At 56.2% G+C, this 22,510-nt stretch overlaps 1 protein-coding gene across 1 annotated transcript; it reads right to left on the bottom strand.

Moving 5' to 3' along the window:
- Window positions 1-5,134: 5,134 nt before the first annotated feature.
- On the bottom strand, window positions 5,135-21,645 carry AHDC1 (AT-hook DNA binding motif containing 1). Its single transcript, XM_070404482.1, has 4 exons — window positions 21,537-21,645; window positions 21,363-21,400; window positions 16,070-20,968; window positions 5,135-5,222 (listed from the first exon to the last, which is right to left on the bottom strand). Exon 3 carries the CDS (start codon window positions 20,892-20,894, stop codon window positions 16,113-16,115), a length of 4,782 nt encoding a protein of 1,593 aa, XP_070260583.1. The 5' UTR covers window positions 20,895-20,968; window positions 21,363-21,400; window positions 21,537-21,645; the 3' UTR covers window positions 5,135-5,222; window positions 16,070-16,112.
- Window positions 21,646-22,510: the final 865 nt, after the last annotated feature.

Here is a 22,510-nt window from a genome sequence, read left to right on the forward strand (position 1 = left end):
CTCATTCACACACAGAAACACGCCCTGGGTCTCCCTGTCTCAAACACCTCTGCACGTACGGCCAGAGGATCCACCACGCACACAGCTGCACCACAAGTCCTACCTTCCTAAGCTCTCCCATTCACCCCTCAGCAATCTCCAAGGGGTTCCAACCTCTGCCACCCACAGGGAAAGACAGAGGACCAAACTGGTCAATCCCACCAGGCTACACTCAAAGGCATGGGCCCGGTCTCTTTTGTTCACTGTTGTATCAAGTGCCTGGGACATACCTGGAATCTTGTAGGTGCTTAAAAACTATTTGTTAAATACATTATTTGTTAAAGAAATGTGTATATAGTGTCTAACAGTCATTCAGAGAATCCATAGTAGTTTACAGCACTCAGTGAAAAACATGAATGCATCCCATAGTGTACACACAAGAAGGCATCAGATACACACCTAGGACACCTTAAATATAGGTGTGCACGCCCTGACTGGTTTGGCTCAGTGGATAGAGCGTCGGCCTGCGGACTCTAGGGTCCCAGGTTCGATTCTGGCCAGGGGCATGTACCTTGGTTGCAGGCACATACCCAGTAGGGAGTGTGCAGGAGGCAGCTGATCGATGTTTCTCTCACATCGATGTTTCTAACTCTCTATCCCTCTCCCTTCCTCTCTGTAAAAATCAATAAAATGTATTTTTTTAAAAATATAGGTTTGCGCCCACAGGTGCCTGCTTGTATGCAAACAGCACAACACCTAGATTAGAGGTTCTCACCTTTGGCTGCACAGAACTACCTGGGGAGCTTTTATTTATATTTTTTAATCCTCACTCAAGGATATTTTTCCGTTGATTTTTAGAGAGAAATATCGATGTGAGAGAAAACATCGATTGGTTGCCTCCTGCACGTGCTCTGACCAGGGCCTGGGCCAGGGAGGAGCCTGCAACCCCGGGCATGTGCCCTGACTGAATTGAACCCGGGGACCCTTTGGTCCACAGTTTGATGCTCTATCCACTGAGCCATACTGGCTAGGGCCCACTTGGGGAGCTTTAAAAAATTCCAATGACCAGGCCCCACCCAGCTCAATAATCTCAGAATCCCTAGATTGGGAACCACTGATCTAGATGAATGGACTCAGAAATGTTGACACTGGGTTTATTACCAGGAATGGCGGTGAAGTAGATTTTAACAGTGCAGTGAGCAGACTTCCACAATCTAGCGTTTGAACCCTGGTGTCACTATTTACTGAGTGGTCTTGGTAAATTACCTCTCTATCTGTAAAACGGTGATAATAATTGTTACAATAAAAAGCCTCGTAGAATTGTTGTGGAGATGGAATGAGTTCATATATATATTATACACACACACACACACACACACACACATATGTTAAATGTTTAGAACAGTATCTGGATCATAGTGTTATAATTGTATAATTATTTCCGATTTTTATTTGTATAATTTAAAATTTTATTATAGAACAAATCATTTTTTTGGATGAATTTTATGAGCAGGGTCGTCCCCCCCCCCCCCCCCCCGCCCCCAACCTGCTATGAAAAGGCAAGGGCTCAGAGTCAGATTCCAGGCCAACCTACTTCTGCCACTTCCCATGTAATCTTGGGCAAGTCACTTACTCCAAGTCTCTGAAGCTGTCTTTTCATTTGTAAGTGAGGTATCTTTCTCTACTTCAACGACTGTTCTGAGGAATAAGCACCTCCAGGAAGTATTTAATAAATGGTGGTAAAATCCAAATACCTAGGGACTATGTTGCCTTGATATATTCTGGGATCAGGTATGGGACTGTGGTAAGAACAGATCAAACAGGGTGCCGTGCCCTGGCCGGTTGTCTAAGTTGGCTAGAGCATAGTCCTGTACACCAAAAGGCTGTTGGTTCGATTTCCAGTCAGGGTGCATAACCAGGTTGTGGGTTGGATCCCCAGTTGCGGTGAGTATGGGAGGCAATAGAGATGTTTCTCTCTCACACTGACGTTTCTCTCTCTCTCTCTCTCTCTCTCTCTCTCTCTCAAATCAATAAAAACATATTCTCGTGAGGATAAAAAATAAAATAAACAAATAGGGTGCTACTCATCCTTCCCCACCCACCTGGGCAGGGTCTCTGTTGTCCTTTGCCCAAGGCCCCAGGGCCCCAGGGCACAGAGAACCTTAAATCCCAAAGGCTGGGCCCTTGGCCTCTGGAGCCTGTTCTGCAAAATACAAACTGGCTCTCCTTACCCCTTACTAAGCTATAGAACCCTGCCCTCCCCCATTCTCTCGCTGATTCCTCCTTTCAGGGAACCCCAGTTTTCCTTACCAAGCCTGCCTCCCATCCCGAAAGCTATAAGCTCTTCTCTGAGTTCCCATCCCTCTCCTGTTGCCTCTTGTTTTTAAAGAATCCTCACCCGAGGCTATTTTTCCATTGATGTTTTTAGAGAGTGGGAGGAAGGGGGAGAGAAACATCGATGTGAGGCACATCAATTGGGTGCCTCCCGAACGCACCCCGACTGGAGGTGGGGATCAAACCTGCAACCCTGGCCCTTCGGTGTGCGGGCTGGTGCTCTAACCATTGTGGACACTGGCCAGGACACCCCTCTCTTTGTAGTTAATCCTCTCAAGTTAAGCTCTCAAATTAATGAGCCCCCTTGCTGGGCTATAATCACCTCCCTGAATTCCCATTTCCTCCTTGGGTCGCCCCCTTCCTATCCCCACTCTTATTCTGTGGTAGATACTCTTCACCGGCCTGCCTCCCCATCTCTAGACCAATCACAAGTGGAGCCCTCAGTCCCCCACTGGGCACTGCCTCTGCCCAGCCTGCCCCACCTGGACAGCCTCTCCAAGTCTCTTCTGCTTCCTCAGCAACCGCAGAACATTTTTTCCCTGCAGGCGATTCCTGGGGCTGAAAACAAGCTTCTCCGGCCTCCCCCACTGGTTCCTGCAACGCCACCCACCCCCTCCAACCAGCCTCCACCCTGCCCGAGTGGTCTTGCCAAAGCTCTCTCCCCTCCCCAAACACACAGTGTCTGCTCCAAACAGACCTAACTACGTGTGACTTCCGCCCCCTGCCACCCTCTCACACCTCCAGGCCTCTGCACATGCTCTTTCCGCTTCCAGGAACAAAGCCGCTCTCCCCGACCCTCCCGGGGTCTTACTGCTCCCTGCCCCCACTTCCAGCATCTCTCTGGATTGTCGGCTTGAGCACAGTGTTGATGCCTTTGCTCTCACCATGCAGGAGGGTGAGGACTTGGGGGTTCGTGGAGGGGCCTTGGTGGGTGGATGAGCCGTCACATCCAGCACAGATGCTGCAGCTCTGTTTCCTGCCCCGATATGAACCTCTGGCCTTCTCTTTCAGATAGGGGGGTGCCCACAAGGTGGGGGTCTGCGTTTGGTTTTAAAATTTTGTACATTTTTAACAAGTATTTGCAGTTGCTGGTTTTGTGCAGAAAGGGCCCCAGCCTGGACCTTGCTGGTCGGGTCAGGGAGGGAGGCCGCGGGGAGCCGGCCCTGGGGGTCTCCCTGAGCTTCCGCCGGAGGGACACGGAGAAGCCACACTGGACAGAGCTTTGACATACAATGCACCGATAGGAAAGGCTGCTCGCTAAAGACCAGGCAGCCCAACGCGGGCATTGTTTAGTCAAGCAGCCAGGAGCTCCCCAAGGTCAGGGGAGTGGGAGACAGCTCAGTTCTCCCAGCTCCACCAGAAGCAGGCACAGGAGTAATTGTCTTTGCATTTCCAAAGTTTACCAACGAACGCTGCGAGGAAACCCAGACCCAGCATTTGGGGCTCGGGATGGAAAAGAGAAAGCAGAGAAAGAAAGGGTGTGACTGGCTTAGTCACACCCTGCAGTTTGCAGGGGCAGATGGAGGTGGATTGGAGCAAAACAAGGGCCTGGAGACAGAGGAGACCCAGGGCCTGGGGCAAAGGGGAGACAAAAGCGGGGGGCACTCCAGTCCTTGTGGGGACAGGGGGCATCTCACAGGGTTCTTGGGCTTAGGATGGAATGAGTGACTCAGACAAGTGTCCCTGAACCAGAACAGAACGTGTGGCCCAGAGGCTGGGGAAACACAGGACCTGGGCCGAGAGTACATGCGGGGGGGTCTAGGAGGGGAGACCAGAGACTCGACTCAGAGGAACCCAGGACTCAGGGAAACAGGGGTCCTGGGGCAGGGGAGACCCAGGGACATAAAAAAGGGCCCAGAGAAAGGGAGAGCTGGGACATGGGCCAGAAGAGGGTCTTGGAGTGAGGGGAGACCAAGACCTAGGGCGAAACAAGGAGCTTAGAGGCAGAATCCCTGCGCCCGGGACAGAATGAACAGACCGGGGGCCAGAAGTGCTAGGGGGCAGACTGGGGAGCCCAAGGCAGGGAGACCCAGGGCCTGGGGAGGAATTGGGGTAGTGGGCCCAGATGTGAAGGTGACTCAGATCTCAGGCAAAAGGGCAAACGAAGAGGGAGGGACCACAGGGCAGTATTTCAACTTCTCTGGGGACCCAGTGGCTGGTGACAAAACCCAGGCCTGCCCCTTCCATCCCACCCTCACTCACCCGCCCACCCCTTTCACAAGACACAAGGTGTGTGTGTTGTTTTTTTTTTTTTTTTTTTTTTTTGCTTTTTTTTCATTTCTTTTTAATACAAACTTGGATCTTTGGGTGTGTCCTGCCAACAGAAAACAACAACAACAACAGAAGAGAAAACCCAAAAGAGTGAAAAATAAGAAAGAAAGAAAAAAAAAAAAAGCCCCCGCAAGAGGTTCTTTTCCCTCCCCCCCACCATGCGAATTTGCACACCACGGGACCACAGCAGGTTTACAGAATGCAATATACAATCCACGATTTATAATAAAACAGTATATACAATAAATAGGATATTGTTCATTTTTGTCAAACGACCTGTAGATAAATTTCTCAGTGCATACTTGCAGGGGCTCTGGACACCTCGAGGCCCCGCTTGCAACCTCTTGCACGCGCTCGCTCTCTCGCTCTCTTTTTTTTTTTTGTCTTTTTCTAAAACTGTGTTTTGTTTTTTAAGTTTTGTACATTTTTAAAAAGTATTTACAATTGCTGGTTTTGTGCAGAAAGGGCTCACCTTGGGCTTCTGCGTGGAGGAGATGGGCGGGGGGGGGGGGGGAGGTTGGAGGAGATGGGGCTGCAGGGGGGTGCAGGTGGGGTGGGGCGGGAGGCAGAGGGGCAAGCGCTCCTGCCAGAGGACGATGTGGACGCTGGGAGGGGTCTTGGCGTTGATTTTCTGAAAGCTGCAAAGAAACATAAGAGAAGAGACAGAAGTCAGCAGCAGGCAGACACTGAGCTCTGAGAACAGGGAGGCTAAGTGTGGGACCCCACCCAGTTCCTACCAGGATTCTGGGAGAAGCTAACCCCATTGTTCCTTCTCCAAACAGTTCCCCATGAAACTCTGGGCTGCTCCTGGCTTTCTCTGAGCCCAGTTTCTCCATCTGTAAAATCATGTGTGGTCCAAGGCCACTGAGAGGTAAAGGATGTGCTGGGTGAGTGGTTGGAGTTCCAAAACTTGAACTCTAGCATGGCTGGCATGGCTCAGAGATTGAGCGTCAACTTATGAACCAGGAGGTCATGGTTCAATTCCCAGTCAGGGCACATGCCCGGGTTGCAGGCTCGATCCCCAATGTGGGGTGTCCTGCACGCCCCCAATCAATAATTCTCTTATCATTGATGTTTCTATCTCTCTCTCCCTCTCCCTTCTTCTCTGAAATGAATACAAATATATTAAAAAGAGAGAGAGAGAGAGAACTTGAACTCTAGAACCAGACACAGCTAAGTTCAAATGCTAGCACCACCATTAATAGCTCTATGACCTTGGGCAAGTTGGTGAATCTTCCGTGAGCCTCAGTTTACTCATCTGTAAAAAGGGGACAACAGAACTATTCCATAGGTTTGTTGGGAGGAGTTAGTGGTTCAAGGCAGATTAAGCCTGGTACATAAATGCATAATAAATGACACTAATTACTAGTTGCTATTCTTTTCCCGGGGCCTAGGCCAGCTAGGCTCTCCAAAGCTGGGTTTCCTCATGCAACAATGAGTTTAGTAATTCCTCCAACTGAGGCTGCTCTGAGAAATGACACAATGGAGAAGATGGGGCCTTAGCACAGCACAGGTGTGAACTGCCGCTTTAATTTCTTCTAAATCGAACCTTCTTCCCAGCCCCCACCGATGCCATTCTGTTCCTTAGAGAGGTGAGGTGAGGAGGAAGTCTGTCTGAATAAAGGAATAAAGAAATTGCCCAACACAATACCATCTGTGTTTGGCTGCACCTCCTGCCTTCCTGAAGCTCAGGAACCCCCAAGTCCCCAGTCCCTACAACCACCAGACACTGGAGGGCTGGAGTACCCCCTTCCCTAGAAGGGCCCCGGGGTACTGCCTCCCTACCCAGACCCCAGCTTTGCTGGGATGAGCAGGACGGTGCCCAGAGGGACAGGGATGGGCTCAGTCATTCTCAAGACCCCCAGTCATTAGCCTGACCCTTTCAGAGTTCTGTCCTCTCAGAGCCCTGAAATTCACATCTCCCACACTTGGTGAGTGACCGTCCCACCAGAATTCAGGGGCAGGTGAGGGCGTTAAAAACACCTTCTCCGACTCCTCAGCAAGCCAGCCCACCATCCCCCACCCTGCAGGAACCGGCAGCCACAGAAAGCCTCTCCTCCCTTGTCCTCTTCTTGGCTTCCCTTCCCAACAGGCCACATTTAAATTCTGCTCAGCCTCGGCTGTTGTCTGCTGGGCAGTCAGCCCCGGGGAAGACTTCTGTCCTGAGGTTGGACTTGCCAGTACTCCCCCAAGGCCAGAGGACCCAGGTGGGTTCCCGGAAGGTGGTGGGAGCAGCACCCCACCGGGGTGCCTCAGCCCAGGTGGCAAACAGAGATGTGAGGGGGAGGGTGGGAGCTGCATCTTTGTTAAGCTGTCAGGTCTCCTGCAGGGGAGGGGAGGATGGAACATTAGCCGCGGGGGTAAGAGGTATGCCAGGCAGGGTGACAGCTATATTGCGACTGGGGGGATTGGTGGAAAAGCAGCTCTTGGGGCAAGGGGTGCGGTGGGATGGATGCCAGTTCGCCACAGGTGGGGTGATAAACAGGAGCAGCTGCAGAGATAAGCAGGGTGTCCATTAGGCAGGCCTGTTAGATGTGGGGGAAAGGTGCAGCTGAAGGGCTGGAGGCACCGATCTGCAGGACAGTTCTGTGCAGTTTAAAAACAGCTGCTGAGCTCAGGAACCTCCTGTTGGGGTGATGGGTATAATATGTTGGGGAGACAAGAGAGGGGGAGACTTAGAATGGGCTGCTCCAAACCACTTAGCAAGTGAATTCTACCAAACCCCAGCCTCTCCTGCTCCCCTGAAGGGCCCCAGGGCAGGCTGGGAGCCTCCTCACAAATCCCTGTCACCCCCACCCCCTCCAGCCCTTAGCCACTGCCAGTGACCCTCTCCAAGCCGGGTCTCCATGGTGATCTGAGCCCAGCAGGCAGCTCCTGCCAGAACCATTCCCATGGTGCCAGTGGCCAGGCAGCAGGGAGGCTTTCTCACCCTCTGCTAAGCCATCCTGTCTCACCTTCCTCCTCCCACCGCCCTCCCCAGCTTTCATGACTTGGCCAGAATCTGGGGGACGGCGGGGGATGGGGAGAGAATCGAATCCAGAGGCTCCTGACCAGGGGAGGATGGAGAAGGCTGTGGCTATATAGAACCCTGACCTCACTAGGTTCAATTTTCCACAAAATGGAACCAAGGCTCACATGCCAGGTGGCCCAGGGCTGGGCACTGGAGACAAAGCAGAGAACAAGACTGCTAGCCCCTGCCCTAGAGGAGCTCACGGAGCAGAGAAGGAAGAAAAGCAGACCCCAAACCAGGAAATGACACCGCAGGGAGAGGAGGACTGTGCCGAGGGAAGCCCTGGGGGGCCCCTAGCCCAGCCTTGGCAGGAGGCACTGTGGCTCTTCTCCTCCCTGCGGAGCAAAGAGCCCTGTACATGCTGGGGTCAAGAGTGTGTGCTGACTGAACGACGGCGAAGATGGCGAAGACGGGTCTAAGTCTGATCAGCATGTCCAGGTCCAGCTCAGGTCGCGCACACCTCCTGGATGCTGCCTCAGACCACCCTGTTACCATAGCTACCAGTGCACTTGTCATTCCCTCCCCTGCTCCTCCAGGGCAGAGACCTGTGTGGACCTCTGTATCCCCAACACCAGCATGTGCCTAGCGCCCCAGGGCACCAGCCATTGTTCATGTGACTTAACCTTTTAGTGCCTCCGTGATGAAGGACTACAGAGTCCCCTGCCAGGAGTCCTTGTGCTCCAGCAGTTTTCCTGTCCGAGGTGTCTGGGCACTAAATGGTCTCTGCCTGTCAGTGGGGGCTGGCACTGGGGGGCACTGAGAGATAGCTGGGCAGGGACTCAAAGTGCTGCCGATGGTGTACAAATCAGGTTGTCTGGGGAGAGCTGCTCTCCCCACTAAAGCAGCACACATTCCGCCCGGGCGGTGTGGCTCAGTGGTTGAGCATCAACCTCTGAACCAGTTCAATTCCTGGTCAGGGCACATGCCCGGGTTGTGGGCTCGGTCCCCAGTGTGGGGCATGCAGGAGGCAGCCGGTCAACGATTCTCTCTCATCACTGATGTTTCCATCTCTCTCTCCCTCTCCCTTCCTCTCTGAAATCAATAAAAATATTTTTTTTTTTTAAAAAAGGAGCAGACATTCCGTGTTCATTTAAGCAACCAGCAGGCATGTATTCACACCCACGAACTGCAGGCCACAGCTAAGGTCTAACCCCCACCTGCTAGGCACTGCCCTTCAGAAGCGGGCCTCACATCAAACAAGCCGCGGAGCAGAAGGCCAAGAGAGTACACGGAACTGAACCGACTTGCTGTGTGACCTGGGAAAAGTCCTTCCCTCTCTGGCCTTCGGTTGCTCTGTAAAATAAGGGGATTGGCAGGTAACGGGGAGAGCTCCAGGCACTGAGAAAGGGCTCCAGAGACAAGTGGCCAGAGGCAACCACAGCTGCCCAAAGGCTAATCCACCCCTTCGGATGCTTTCAGGCAAAGTCAGGCCAGCAAGCCCCTCAAATGTGGGGAGGATGCTGATGCCCCTTGGGGCACAGGTCACACCTGGGAGAGATTCCAGGAGGGTGGGGCTTCCCATTGGGAATGGGCAGGCTGTGGGGAGGAGCTCCCCTCCCCACTCCAGGGAAGTTTTTAAAAAAAATCAGAGTCCAGCCCTGGCTAGTGTTCTCAATGGTTAGAGCACCATCCCACTCACAGAAGGGTCATGGGTTCAATTCCTGGTCAAAGGTACCTGGATTGCAGGTTCGATCCCTGGCCCAAGTTGAGGTGTGTGTGGGAGGCAACCAATCAATGTGTCTCTCTCACATTGATGTTTCTCTTTCTCGCTCCCTCTCTCTCCTTCCATCCCTCCTTCCCAGTCTCTCTAAAAATCAATGGAAGAAATATCCTCAGGTGATGATTATCTAAACATAAATAAATAAAACCATCTGTGTCCACCAGAGAGGTGCTTCTTCAACTCCAGCTTTCCCACTCATTCCCTCCTTAGGGGTCTCCCACTTCCTCCACTGCTGGGCATACAGGGATGCTATAGGGCCAAACAGGGTTCACATCCCTGGCCGCCCACTGAGCTGTGTGGCCTTGTGTCCCTCTCCCACCTCTTGGGAGTCTCATACTTCCTACAGGTGCTGGGGGGAGGCTTACCGTCACCCTCTCCCGCCTCCTGCTAGGTGCCTGTGTAAAGACAGGGGATACCAATGGGTACGTGTGGGGATGCAGCTGAAGTGGATGGAGGCTACAGAAAGGACAAGAAAGTGGAACTGTGCGACCCCCAAGGGCCCCTCCTGACTCTGCCATGTGGTGCCTCCTTGCCTGGGTGGCTGTGTGTCTTTGGGCAAGTCTCTCTCTCTCTCTCTCTCTCTCTCTCTCTCTCTCTCTGTAAACCAGGAGGGTTGTACTTGGAGATCCCCAAAAGCCCAGTTAACCCTGCCCCACTGTTAGGAGCGTATCTGAGAACAAAAGCTGAAAGAAATCATCTTCTACCCATTCCCCAACACTTACCCTTTCCTCTCACAATTCTCCCTAGTCTACATACTGTTCTTTGACTCAAGGGGGGGAAAAAAAACCCTAAACCCTGACCCTGAAATGTGTCAGGCATGATGAGATACTGGGGAGGGAGACGGGAACAGTGCACTGACATGAGTAACTGGCCGAAAGAAGCTGATGGTGTGGGGAGGACATTCCCAGGAAGGGCTGTCATGGATGCATGAAGGTTTGGAGATTAATCGGGCCTGGGAAGGATCCTGGAACGCTTCTTGGAGGAGGTGATGTCTGAGTGAAAGATAGGAACTGACAGGTGGGAGATGGATGGTGGGTAGGAAAGGGCAGGCCAGGCCAGAGAACAGCCAGAGCAAAGGCACAGGGCACTCTGGGGAAAGCGCCCCGCCCCCCACTCCTGATTCCAGTCCAAAGCTGGAAAGGGAGCTGTGAGTGAGGAGGAGGTCGGGGTCGGGTCAAAAAGAAGCCTCGAATACCCGGAATACCAAGCTAGGAAGCTGGGCTTTATTTTGCAGGGAAGGAGGTTGGAGAGGGGAGGAGGCGCTCTGGCCTGTGTGGCTCAGCTGGTTGGAGTATCATTCCATGCACCCAAATGTGGTGGGTTTGATCCCGTCGGCACGTGAGGAAGGCAACTGACCATGTTCTCTCTCACATTAATGTTTCTCTCCCCGCCCCCCCACCTTCCTCTAAAATCAATAAAAAGAAAAAAAAGTTTTTGAAGGTGTTAAGCAATGAAGTCATAGGAGCAAATATGTTTTAATCAAATCATTCAGTAAATATCTGGGGGGCTCAGACACCATGCACTGACAAAGCGCTCTGGTGGCAGCAATGGAGGGAACGGACTAGGGCAGGGGGCACAGACGTCGGGGCAGGAGACCTGGAAGGTGCTGGGTGCTCTGCCCAGGTGGCTGAGCTGGCGCTACAGCTTCTGAAGTCTCAAATTTGTTCCAGACCCATTTTCTGCCTCCAGGAAGCCCGCACTGCCCACACCCTGCTCGTGGTTCTAAGTGGTCCCTGGCATTCCTGGTGGGACTGTTTCATCCCCTTCCCTGGAGAGTGATACCCACACGGAGGCTTTTCATAAACACCTATTTATAGGCTGCAAACTCCATGAGGGCAGGACACTGCTTGTCTTGTTCAGCGGTACCTTCAGCACTGGCTGCAATGCGTGGCCCAGAAAGGAGGCTGGCTCATGCGCGTTGAATACAGAATTAATCTACCTCCTCTGCCCTCCAGCATAAACAGAGGGCACGACGGCAGCAGAAGTTATGGTGACAAAGGTGGCAAATCTGCCAGGGGAAAAACCATGACCTGTGACAAAGCCACAGGAAATCTTTTTCAGAGGCTCTGCACCGAGAGAGAGGATTGGTGTGGACGCGTGTGCGGGCAGGCTGACCTGGGTCCTGATGCGCAGTTGGCTACGGGTCCCTTGGGGTGGGCCTGTGACTTACCTTGTCTCTCTGGCTCCCCAGGGAGAACTTAGTTGCTAAGGCAAAGACCTAGGGAGCATTTCATCTCCCACCAAAAGCCCCACATTCACACGAGAAAGATACAAGGTCCTTCCTAGGAGGGAATCCGGTTGAGCAGGTGAAGGAGGCCTGGCTGCAGAGTCCTGAGCAAGCAGGAGAAGGTCAGGGGTGTGTGACTCACACAGACTGGATCAGAGGCCCCAGCATGCAGGTGGTGAGGAGGATTTTATCCCCCCATTTACCAGCCACCGATTACGTGCTCGCTGTGCCAGGGACTCGGCTAAGTGCTTCACGGGTAATCTCATTTAATTCTCATAAGAGATGCAGCAAGGTGACGTGACTCACCAGGTCACTTGGCTGGTTTGAGATGGAATCAGATTCTGCACACAGGCCTGTCCGCGCCCACGGGCCTGCTCTTCCACCCCCCTCTCTTCTTCCCCCCGTTTCAGGGCTTTTTGCTCCCTTGGGTTCTTCTTCCAGGGCCACAGGGATGTGGGAGAGAAGGAGCGTGAGAGGGCATGTTCATGGAGAGATTAGATTTCCAGGAAACGAGGGCTCAGAACAAGAAGGCCTGGCCTGAAAATGGCTGCGGGAGAGGCGAGAGCTAGGATCGGAGGGCGGCCAGCCTCAGGGATTGGGAAGAGGAGCCCCGAAGAGGTAGGGCAGGGCTGGCTGACCCCTGACGTGAGGGCCTCTTCTTGCTCCGAGCCAGAGGCAAGATCAAGTGACCTCTTGAGGTTTCAAGACACGAAGAGACAAAGCCCAGAGCAGCCGGGGCCTGGCCCCGGTCCGGGCATGCCTGCTGACCCTGCTGGACGGTGGCCTTGGGAACTGCTTCCTGCTCTGGTCAGGCCCCAGCTGGTGTAACCTTGGAAGACCTGTGACATTTCTCTTGGACTCAGATCCAGGCCCGAGAGGGAGCAGGGAGGAGAGGGGGACTCGAGATTCCTGAACACCTTGGAGGGCCCTTCCTACCCTCCCCCCCTCCTCCCAGGGCATGGCAGGGCCCAACAAGGAGCCAGTCTGTCTGGCTTTGCTTTCCTAAGGGACTAGAGAAGAGGTCTGTAAGGGCCCAGGTGCCCGCGACCCCCACCCCTTTTATTCTGTCCCATTAGCTCAGCTCCCAGACCGGTCTGGTCCCACATTCTCTACTCTGGCTCCTCTGAGCTCTCCTCTTCTAATTCCCATTGGGATGTGACCTGCCCTGGCCCACAGTTCCCTCTGCCTGGAATGCCCCTCCCCCATTCTCCAGTGTCCAAATCTTGCCTACTCTTCAAGGTCGAGCTGAAATGCAGCTTCTTCTGCAGAACCTCAACATCCATTTAAAATGTCAGGCCCAGGAACAGTTGCAGGGAACATCTGACCAATCTGTCATTTTGTGGGTGGGCAGTCAGGGGTGTGGGGCGGAGGGGGAGCAGTGTGGCGGGGGACATGGGGTGGGGGTGATGCCAGAACTGGGTTCAAATGCTGGCTCCACCACTTACTAACTATGGGTCCTCTGGGCAAAGTTCATCGCGGCACCTTTTTTCCTCAACTCCCTGACTGAGGGTGGGGACTCGCCTCCCAGGCTGCTGAGAAAGGCCAGTAAAGTCGTGCTGCACCAAGAGCCCAGCACAAAATGTGTCCCTTTTCTCACCAGAGGGACAGAGGGATGACTTCTGACCTCAACACCCACCTTCCTGGAGCACAAGCTTTGTTGCTCCCTGCCTCTTGGCACCTGCCACTTTCCACCCGGTGTTTTCAGGTTCTTTGTGTACTTGTTCTAGCTTCCTGGGGTGGACGCTGACCTCTGAGAACAGAGGTCATGGCTGCTTTGTCTCCCCGTGTCTGGCACTGGCATGGCATGGAGGGGCTCGAGATGTGGCTCAGCTGAAGGACTGCTTCTCCGTGCCCGACACCAAGTGCTCAGCCTGGTGGCGAACGAGCCTGTCACTGTCCTCTCTGCTTACGTCCTGTTGACAGGGACACCCCCTCTGCTAACTCTTCTTCCTCACCATTCCACTCCCCTGTATCCCCGAACCTTCGTCCCCACAGTGATTTTCGTCAGTGCCTGGCCCTGGAAGGCTGTCTCAGGAGAGGGAACTGGGGTGCTATCTCAGATAAAGGGAGGCAGCTCTACCATGGCCTTGGTCAGAGCCGTCTGCAGTGCCTGCCTGGGCTCCCTCCTTCACCACCTGCCCTGCTCCACCGAGACCCTTGGCACATCCCAGCTGAGGGCTCACCTCAGTGGTTCCCTATTTGTCTTGGAAGACAGTTCAAACTCCTTCCGATGCCCGGCATGATGCTGGCTTTGCCTGCCTCGCCCCCTCACTCAGCATTACTGTCTTCAAAGCTGAGCTCCTTCCTGCCTCAGGGCTTTACCCACTGCTGTCCCCTCTGCCCAGAATGCTCTTCCCACTCCATCCTTGAAGCATCAGCTTCGGGATCTGGTCAGCTTGCAGCGGTCTCATGGTCTCCTAGCTTTTCTTCTCTTCGCAGTCCTTCCTACGGTGATATTTCCCAAATGCTTTGCGCCATTCTGTTTACCGTCTTTCCCTCTAAACTGGAATCCCCCCACCCCACCCCAGGACCAAGATCTCATTCGTGGTATTCACTGTGGTGTCCTCATGCCTGGCACGCAGTGCGTGCTGGACAGATGTCTTTGGAATAACTGAATGCATTGGTTTGAGGACAGTGCTGTCAACTCCTAGCTCTGAGCAGGGAGCAGGGCCAGAATGTGGGGCTGGATGGTGTCCCAGTTCCTCCTGTGTTCAGGCCTCACTGGTGGCTCCATTATGCATCTCACTGAGCTGTGACCTGCCCAAACACCCAGCCCCCACACCTATTTATTGTCCCACCCAGAGCCTGGGAGGAATGGTTTTCGGATTATTTCACATTTCTGATTATCCATGAGACATCTCCCCTCCAGTGAGAAGGATCAAGAGTTTGACATTTTAAACCCTAAGCAGCTTCCCCCTGGCCTGCTTCAGATCTGTGGCTCTACTGCTTGCAGTAAGACGCACGGGGAATGGAAGGCCATTTTAATCTCGGCCTGGCTTCATTAGGAGGAAAAACAAGCTGCCCTCCCCCCCAAATAGGTCTGATCCATTGTCTATGCCATGCAGAGTTGCAAGGGCGTAAGAGAGTATCAAAGTAAATTTCCTTGAACAGATGGGGAAACAGAGGCCGGAGTGGGGCGGGGGGGTGAGGGGGTGGGGGTGGGGAGGATAAAAGTGTGGTCAAGGGCATATAGCAAGTTGATGGCCAATTGGGGAATGGTCCTTCTCTAGGCCTCCTGCCTCCCACATGCTGCCCTTTGCCACCTTCAGGCACCAAGGGAGCTGAGGTCAGGCAGGGAGGGTGTAATAAGTTTCCACTGACATGACTTCAGGACCCTGAGTCACCCTGGCCTTGAATGGCCTCCCCAGATCAGGGACGGGGCTTTCCAGGAGCCCTGCTATTCTTTCTCAAGGAAGAGCCGCTCCCAGGAGGCCGCAGTGGCAGCAGAGGTGAAGAGAGAGGGGCTCAGACAGGCCCCCAGCCCACTCCACCGCCACCACACCTGAGCCAGTCCTGTGACGGGTCTGTTGTTCAAAAGTGGGATCTGATGGGCCAGTTGTGCCTGTATTTCTGGAGCAGGCTGTTCATCAAGAAAATGATTTCTCCAACCTTCTCCCCTTTTATTCTCCTTTCCTAAAACATAAAATCTCGAGAGCATAAAACTGGGACTCTAACTACGGAGGTCACAGTGCCTGATAAAGACATCTGAATATCTATCGATATTTAACTGAACTCTTGGAAAAGCATTTGGCTTCAGGAAAGGGCCTGGCTTTTTCTAGGCAGGAAACATCCTGCCCGGGGATGACCCACTGACACAGGCTCAGCAGGACCCCAGCACCCCGCCCTCCCCTTCTGGGTCCCCACCCCACATGCCCGACCACAGTGAGCCCACCTCAGGCCAAAGACTTTGAAAAACAGCCTTTGGGGGGACCATGGGTGACCAGGAAAGGATACTCCAGGCCCTTCTATGAAGCCCGTAGTGTATGACCCGACATCCTGGCTGCACCTTTAACCTGGCCCTTGCCAGACCTCACCTGAGACTAAGTGAAGCTCATAGGCAAACGAAGGAGCAGGTCAGGGTCGGTACCTTGGATGGGCCCTGGCAGACAATTACACAACCTGCCTCCCCTTCACAGAGCAACTCAAACGCTCTCCCTTACGTGAGGTCAAGTGGTGACTGTTTCCTGGGACTCAAATGTGCCTGTCAAGGCCCTAGCATGAAGGAAGGCAATATCTTGATGAACCAAACTAGATGAGACTGTCCAGTGTACGGTTCTCCTGCCATTTCAATAACATCCAAGTCCCATGCTGGGTTCTGCGCCCAAGCAACCCATTTCCATAAGACTGTTCCCAAAATCTAACCCTGGACTCCTTACTGAATCCCATTTCCTTGTTTTCAGGCCCCCAATCTTGTCCTTAAGTTCTTCCCGCTCATCACTATACCTCTTCTCCTCGGCCAACCTCTAATGCCCCCATCTCCGCCCAACCCCCAGGCCTCTTCCCACTGCACCCACATCCCCAGACTCACCCAGGAACAAAACCTCGAGGTCCAGTCGGCACTTCAGTTGGCACTACAGGGAGGTGACGGTGAATGTGTCCTCAGGGTGAGGTTCCGCCATGGGCCCCAGGAAGCCGCTCTTGGGGCCCCCACCCAGGCCGGGATGCGCCTGTGGCATAAAGCCTGGATACCTATAGGTGGTATCCTGCAGGGGCAACAGTGAGTCCCTTGGCACAGGGGACAGGGTCAAGTCACTAAGGAGCGGGCAGCCATAGCCAGCAGCGGCTACAGCAGGGCCACGGGGTGGACCAGGTGGCCGGCCCATCTCCAGGGGCTCCTTGTCGGCCTTGGGTGTGGCTGGTGGGCTAGCCAGGTGTGGGGCACTGAGGCACGCAGCCTCCGTCCTGCCCAGGAAGTCAGCTAGCAGCCCTGTGCCCACCTTGCCTTCATAGGGTGGGCTGCGTGCAGCTGAGCCTGGCGGGTACCAATATGCTGTGCCCTTGCAGCTGGGGGAGTCGTAGTGGGGTTGGCCCAGTGGCAGGTCCCGGCAGCTCAGGTGGGCCTGGGCTGCGGCCGCATGGCCTAGGCTGGCCCCCTGGAGCCCATGCTTGAGGGGCTCACAGGCAGCCAGCTTTGTGGGTGGCGGCCGCAGCTCTTCCTTGAAGCCCAGTGTTGGTGAGCAGGTGGGTGAGTACGCCTTCTGCAGGCCAGCATCAAACACCGTGGGCGGGTGGGCCAGTGGTGGGAAATGCTTGCCATCCAGCTCGGGGGCACCCAGGCTGGGCGAGTCGCAGTGGAAGCCTTGGCCAAAGGTGCCATCAGATGGCGTGGACGGGTTCATGGAGTAAGGTCCCATGAAGTCACAGGGGTCTCGCTCACCCACACCAAAGGCCCTTGACTGCGAGGGCAGTGGTGACATGCTGCTGTCACCACTGTAGTAGTCCAGGCCGAGGTCTGGGCTGTCCTGGAACAGCGGGTTGACCGGCTGTGGCTTGGGGATGAACTTGGCTTTGGCTGCTGCGCCGCCCCGCTCCTTCTTTGCTGAGCAGGCCCCACCGCCCCGTCCGCCCCGTGGCTGCCGGGGCCCTGTGCTCCGTTTGGACGGGTAGCCTGAGGCAGTGGCTGAGGCGGATGATGGGAAGCCCAGATGTGAGGCCTCGAACAGGTCGACCTTCTTCCGCCGTCCGCGGCCTGGCTTAGAGCTGCTCTGGAAGAGGACGCTCTGGTTCCAGTTGTAGCCGGGGGCAGATGAGGCCTCGTTCCAGTCCATCATGAGTTTCTCCAGGCTGGACAGGCTGGACTGGCCCTCACTGCTCGAGGCCTCGCTGTTGGCACGCCTAAAGCCGCCTCCGACCGGCTGATTGAACTGGGTGCTGTCGGAGGACGACTCGGAGAAGGTCTCGGACATGGCTGTCTGCTGCTTCACCTTCTGTGGCGTGTAGTTGGAGATGTCCAGGATCACGTTGGGCTCGCTGACATGGCAGTCGAAACCGGGATTGTAGAGCTGACTGAAGGCCTCCGAGGCCCAGTCCAGGCCTCCATAGCCCTGCCGGAAAGGCCACTGAGAAGCCCCCACAAACTGCCGACAGTTCTCGGGTGAGGGCTGGAAGGAGGAGGAGGAGGAGGAGGCAGCGGAGGCTGTGGTGCCCTTGGGCACCATGTAGCCGCCAGGCGAGACAGTGCTGGCCCGGCTGTCACAGCGCAGGGGTGTGGGGGCTGAACCAGAGAAGGCAGCCCCCTCAGAGCTGTTGAAGAAGGAGGCCTTGCCTGGTGGCAGGCAGGGGCCACCGGTAGGCGGTGGGGCGTAGCCAGCGCTGTGGGCACTGCTGGGCGAGGCGGGCAGGCTGTTGCCGCTGCCATAGGCAAAGCTGCAGTCCTTGCTGTTAGCACAGTCTTGGCCCGTAAAGGGCTTTGCTGGGGCGAATACACTCTGTCCAGCCCCATAGCCACCATACTGGGGGGTGTAGGTGTTGGCAGGCGGGTGGGTGGTGGGTGAGCGGGCCACAGCTGAAGGAGGAGGAGCCAGCTTCGGAAAGGTCTCCGCTGCCCGGCAATCTGAAGTGGCTGGGGTTATCCCGTAGCTCCCTGCCCGGCCTGGTGGGAAGGTCTGGCGAGCAGGCAGGACAGGCTGAAAGGAGGGGTCCGCTCCAGGCCCACTGCTGCCCACCGCCACTGGGCTGGCCTTGGCTCCCCGGCTGGGGAATGTGGCCAGGCCCCGCTGGGCAGGCAGGGCGCTGGTTGGGGGCCCCGCATAGGTGCCCGATGTCTTCCGGGACTCGGGGCCAGGGCGTGAGGCTGAAAGGGCAAAGTCCAAGAGGTCGGAGGAGTCATCCGAATCGAGCAGGGAGCGAAAATAGCCAGTGAAGAGGTTTTGGCGCTCCTGGCTGAGCTCATTCTGGCCCACAGGCGTGCCCGTGCTGTAGTAGCTGCCACGGCCTGAGGTCCCACTCTCTAGCCCAGTGGAGGCAAAGGCCCGGGCCTCAGTCCCCTGGAACCCACAGTTCCGGCCAGCTTGCCCACCTGGGTGCCCATGGTGAAGGGCCCAGCCACCACCCTTGTCTCCGGCCCATTCGGCGCCTGCCTCCCCAAAGCCGGGGCCACTGGGCACCTGCTCTGGGAACAGAGTCCCATTCTTCCGGGACCGCCTCTTGCGTTTGGGCTTCCCAGTGAGGGCATCCACCTCCCCTCGGCCCCGTTTGCGGGGATGGCCCAACTCGGTGAGGCCGGGGCCCCCCACCCCGGCAGCTGCCACTGCCACCACCTTCTTCTTCTTGCCGATGCCCTCAAAGAAGTCACTGAAGGAGCATCGGGCTGCCTTGGCCGCGTGGCTCCCACCCCGGCCACCAAAACCACCTGCTTTGCCACCACGCCGCCGGAAGCCCTGCACGCGATGCAGGAAGTGGGAGATGCTCTGGGTGTCGGGTGCCTGATGCACCGACTCGGGCTCGCTGGGTGTCCAGCAGCGGGGCGGCGAGCAGCGCCCGGCACACTGGCTCTGGCGGTTCAGGAAGGCCAGCTTGGCCAGGACGTCTGAGTACTCGGCCTTGCTGTCATTGGCGTCGGCGGCGTAGGACGGCTGGGGAGATGCCAGCTTCTGCTTCCGCCGCCGCCGTTTCTTCACCTCTGGCATGGCCATGGTGGCTGCTGCCACAGTGGCGGCCTCAGCCGCCACCACGGCCGGCTCCTTGGGCTTGCCGGGACCCAGCAGGAGGTTCTTAGGAGGGCGGCCGCGCTTACGTTTGAGGATAATGGGCATCTCGCCGGGTGGGAAGACCACCACCACGTTCCGTCCATTGTTCTTCATCTTCAGCAGCGGGGTGGGCTCTGCCGACACACGCAGGCCCAGCTCTTTGCCCTCCACGCTCAGGCTGCTGCTCAGGGAGGACACCTTGTATGTGGTCTTGTTCCGCCGTCCCAGCGACACAGGGATCTTGGCCATCTTCACCACCATGCGGCGTACGCCCCGGCACTTGCTTTTGCGGGCAGGAATCATTGGGTTCTGGGAAGATTCCGGCTCCAGCTCTGGGCCTGGGCCTGGCAGGGCAGGAGGTGGTGGAGGCGGTGGTGGTGGAGGCTCAGCCAGGGCGGCCGCCATCCCTGTGGGCATAGGCAGGGGCAGCAGGCGGCCCTCAGGTCCGGCGTCTGCCTTGCGCCCCCGACCAGCTTTCCGCCGGCGACACAGAATCTTTGGCCTATCAGTGCGCCGCAAGGCGTACTTGGGGAGTCCCTCAGCCCCAGGGGGACCATGGGGTGAGCATAAGTCCAGGTGCAAGGGCTCGGCCAGTGGGCAGGGCCCTAGGGGCTGCTGGGGCTCCAGACGACGGCCGGGGACGTCAAGCAATTTGGGCAGGGGGTCAAGTCCCTGAGGGTCAAGCAGCTGTGACTCCAGGGAGTCAGGCAGGGTGTCCAGGGCCTGCAGAGACAGGCTTGGCAGCCCCAGAGGATCAGCGAGAGGTTGCAAGGGCGGCAGCTCCAAGGCTTCCCCAAGCGGTTCTAGTGCCTGTGGGTCCAGGAAGCGGGGCTGGGGGTCCAGGAGCTGAGGCTCTGGCTCAGGCGATGGTGGCTCAAGGGCCTGGGCCTCCAGCAGCTGGGCCTCGGGGCAAGTAAGGGAGGCCAGCTCATTAAGGATGTCGGCATCAGCGAGTTCTGAGTAATCAGGGCCGTCTGGCTCAGGTTCTGGGGGCAGGCCAGTGGCCACGGCCGTGGCTCCGGGACTATGGCCTTGACTGGGCTGAGGACTGTCTCTGGGCTCAGGCTCAGGCTCATAGAGGGGGTGACTGGGCCGCTCAGACTTGGCGTGGGGGGTAGGCCGCTCCTCTGGGCTGCGGATGCTGTTGGCCAGACTGGGGGAGGAGAAGAAGCTATACTGAAGGTCACCAGGGGGTGGGGCGGGCGGGCGGCTAAGCCGGAGCCCACCGCAGTCCAGGTGCACACCGCTGTGCTGCAGGTCCTGGGAGAGCCGGGTCAGGTCCTTCATGATGTCAATCAGCTGCACCACTGGACGCAGGTTCACCCGCCCGTTGTCCCAGTGACGTTGGGAGCTGCTGCCGTCTCCAGCAGGTGTGGGGCAGTGGGCCTGTGAGACTGGACGGGCTGCCCGAGGGGGCAGCAGACTGTCCCCCTTGGCAAGGACTGGTGGGCGCCGGGTGCTAGGGTCCCGGCGGGGGGGTGGGTGTGGGTTCTCGGAGAAGGTGTGGGCGAAGGCCTTGTCAGGTGGGCTGGCGGGGGGCCGGGTGGGAAGCAAGGGGCGGGGGGTAGGGGGGCCGCTGGGGTAGTACTTGGGCTCCCGGAGGTAGTCAGGAGAGCTGCACACGGCACTGGAAGTCACCACCAGGCCCTGGGGCTTCACACGCATCCTGACCTTGTCCTCCGAGGGCCACCAGGCGGGGCCGGGGCTGACATGAGGGTGCGAGAAGCCGGGACCAGGACCTACCGGGCAGGACAGGCAGGGGGTCCCTCACTGAATACTCAAGTCCTCTCAGCTCCCCATATCCCCAGCGAACCTCTGCATCCTCTCTTAAGTCCCCTCCCCAAGTCCATCTGCTTGTTGACCCCCAGCTTTTCCCAAACCACCACATGCACCATGAGCCCCTCACAAGCCCCAGTTCCACTTAGTAACAGCTCACCCCCTTCTAGATCCTGGCTATGTGCTCAGGATACCTGCCTCTGATAGGGAAGAAGAGCAGGGCAGGGCAACCACTCCAGATCCAACTGAAGAAGAGGGCCAGGCCCCTGCCAGAGGGCCAGGAAGTCCTATCAAGGGCAAGGCCTCCCTCCTTCTTGTCCCCATTCTCAGGGTTCCAGGGGAACCCCCGCCACTCACCCTCGGCTCTGCCGCCTGGGCTGTCACACTGGAGATATCTGTGGGCAACAAGACAGGCAACAGGAGATCTGAATGGTCTGGTGGCCACAGCCCCATCACTGCCCACCCGCCCACCGGCCCGGTCTCCTCCACATACCCCCCCACAGCTCCCTCCAGTGCACACACCCGGCTGACCTGGGAGAGAGAGGGCCCCCGTGCTTGGGGGCTCTGCTAGTTGCTGGCTGGCAGCTGGGGGTGCCGTGGAACAACTTCGGCCTGAGCCCAGGCCTCGGGGTGTGGACAGCGCCTGGAAAGGACCATCGCAGCTCAGGTTTAGTGAGCACCTACTGCACGCCCGGCCCTGGGCTGAAAGCTGTCCAGGCATCACTTCATTTAATTCTTCATACCAGTCCTGTGAGGTAGGGGCTATTAATAACCCCATTTTGCAGATGAAGAAATGGAGGCTCAGAGATGAAGTAACATCATTCACTCATATTATTTATGGAGTGCCTACTTTGCACAAGGACCGGGTAGACAAAACATCAGATAATCAAAATGACTTAATTATTACTGGGATAAAAGCTGCAAAGAGAAAGTGAAAAGTGCCTGAGGTCAGAGGTTTAGCGATCACACCAGGGAGTCAACAATAGAAGCTCATACTTCGGGGACCTCTCTCTGTTGCCAAACACTGGCCTAAGCAGTTCATATGGATTATCTCATCTAACTTCCTACAAACCCAAGATCAATATGATTATCATCCCCATTTTTACAGATGAGGAAACCACCCACTGTGAGGTTTTAAGCACCACGGGGGCAAGGATTTCTGTCCTGTTCACTTCTGTGTGTAGTTCCCAACACCCTGACCAGCACATGGCCCACAAGTGTGCTTCAAAAAATATTGAATGGATGCATGAAGCACAGAGCCCTCATGGGCTCTCTCTTATTCCTCCCCAGACCCAAGAAGGAGGATGAGGGAAGGAAGACAAGGATGTGGAAAGGGACATTTTCTGACCCCCCCACCCCCCAGCCCACCTGCTAAACACTCTCAGAGCCCTCTCTATTTCACCTTCATAGTATTTATCACGACTGCAATCAATTACTTGTATAACTGGCTGTGCAGTGTGTCCCCCTGGAGTGTGGGCTCTTTACGGGCAGGGACTGCATCTGTC

Source organism: Myotis yumanensis, unplaced genomic scaffold, assembly GCF_028538775.1.
Source record: "Myotis yumanensis isolate MYYU_CA2020_CCGP unplaced genomic scaffold, mMyoYum1.0.hap1 SCAF_2, whole genome shotgun sequence".
Lineage (NCBI taxonomy): Eukaryota > Metazoa > Chordata > Mammalia > Chiroptera > Vespertilionidae > Myotis > Myotis yumanensis.

Coding starts and splice junctions, on each gene's coding strand:
- AHDC1 (XM_070404482.1), bottom strand. CDS start 20,894: ATGCGTGTGAAGCCCCAGGGCCTGGTGGTGACTTCCAGTGCCGTGTGC.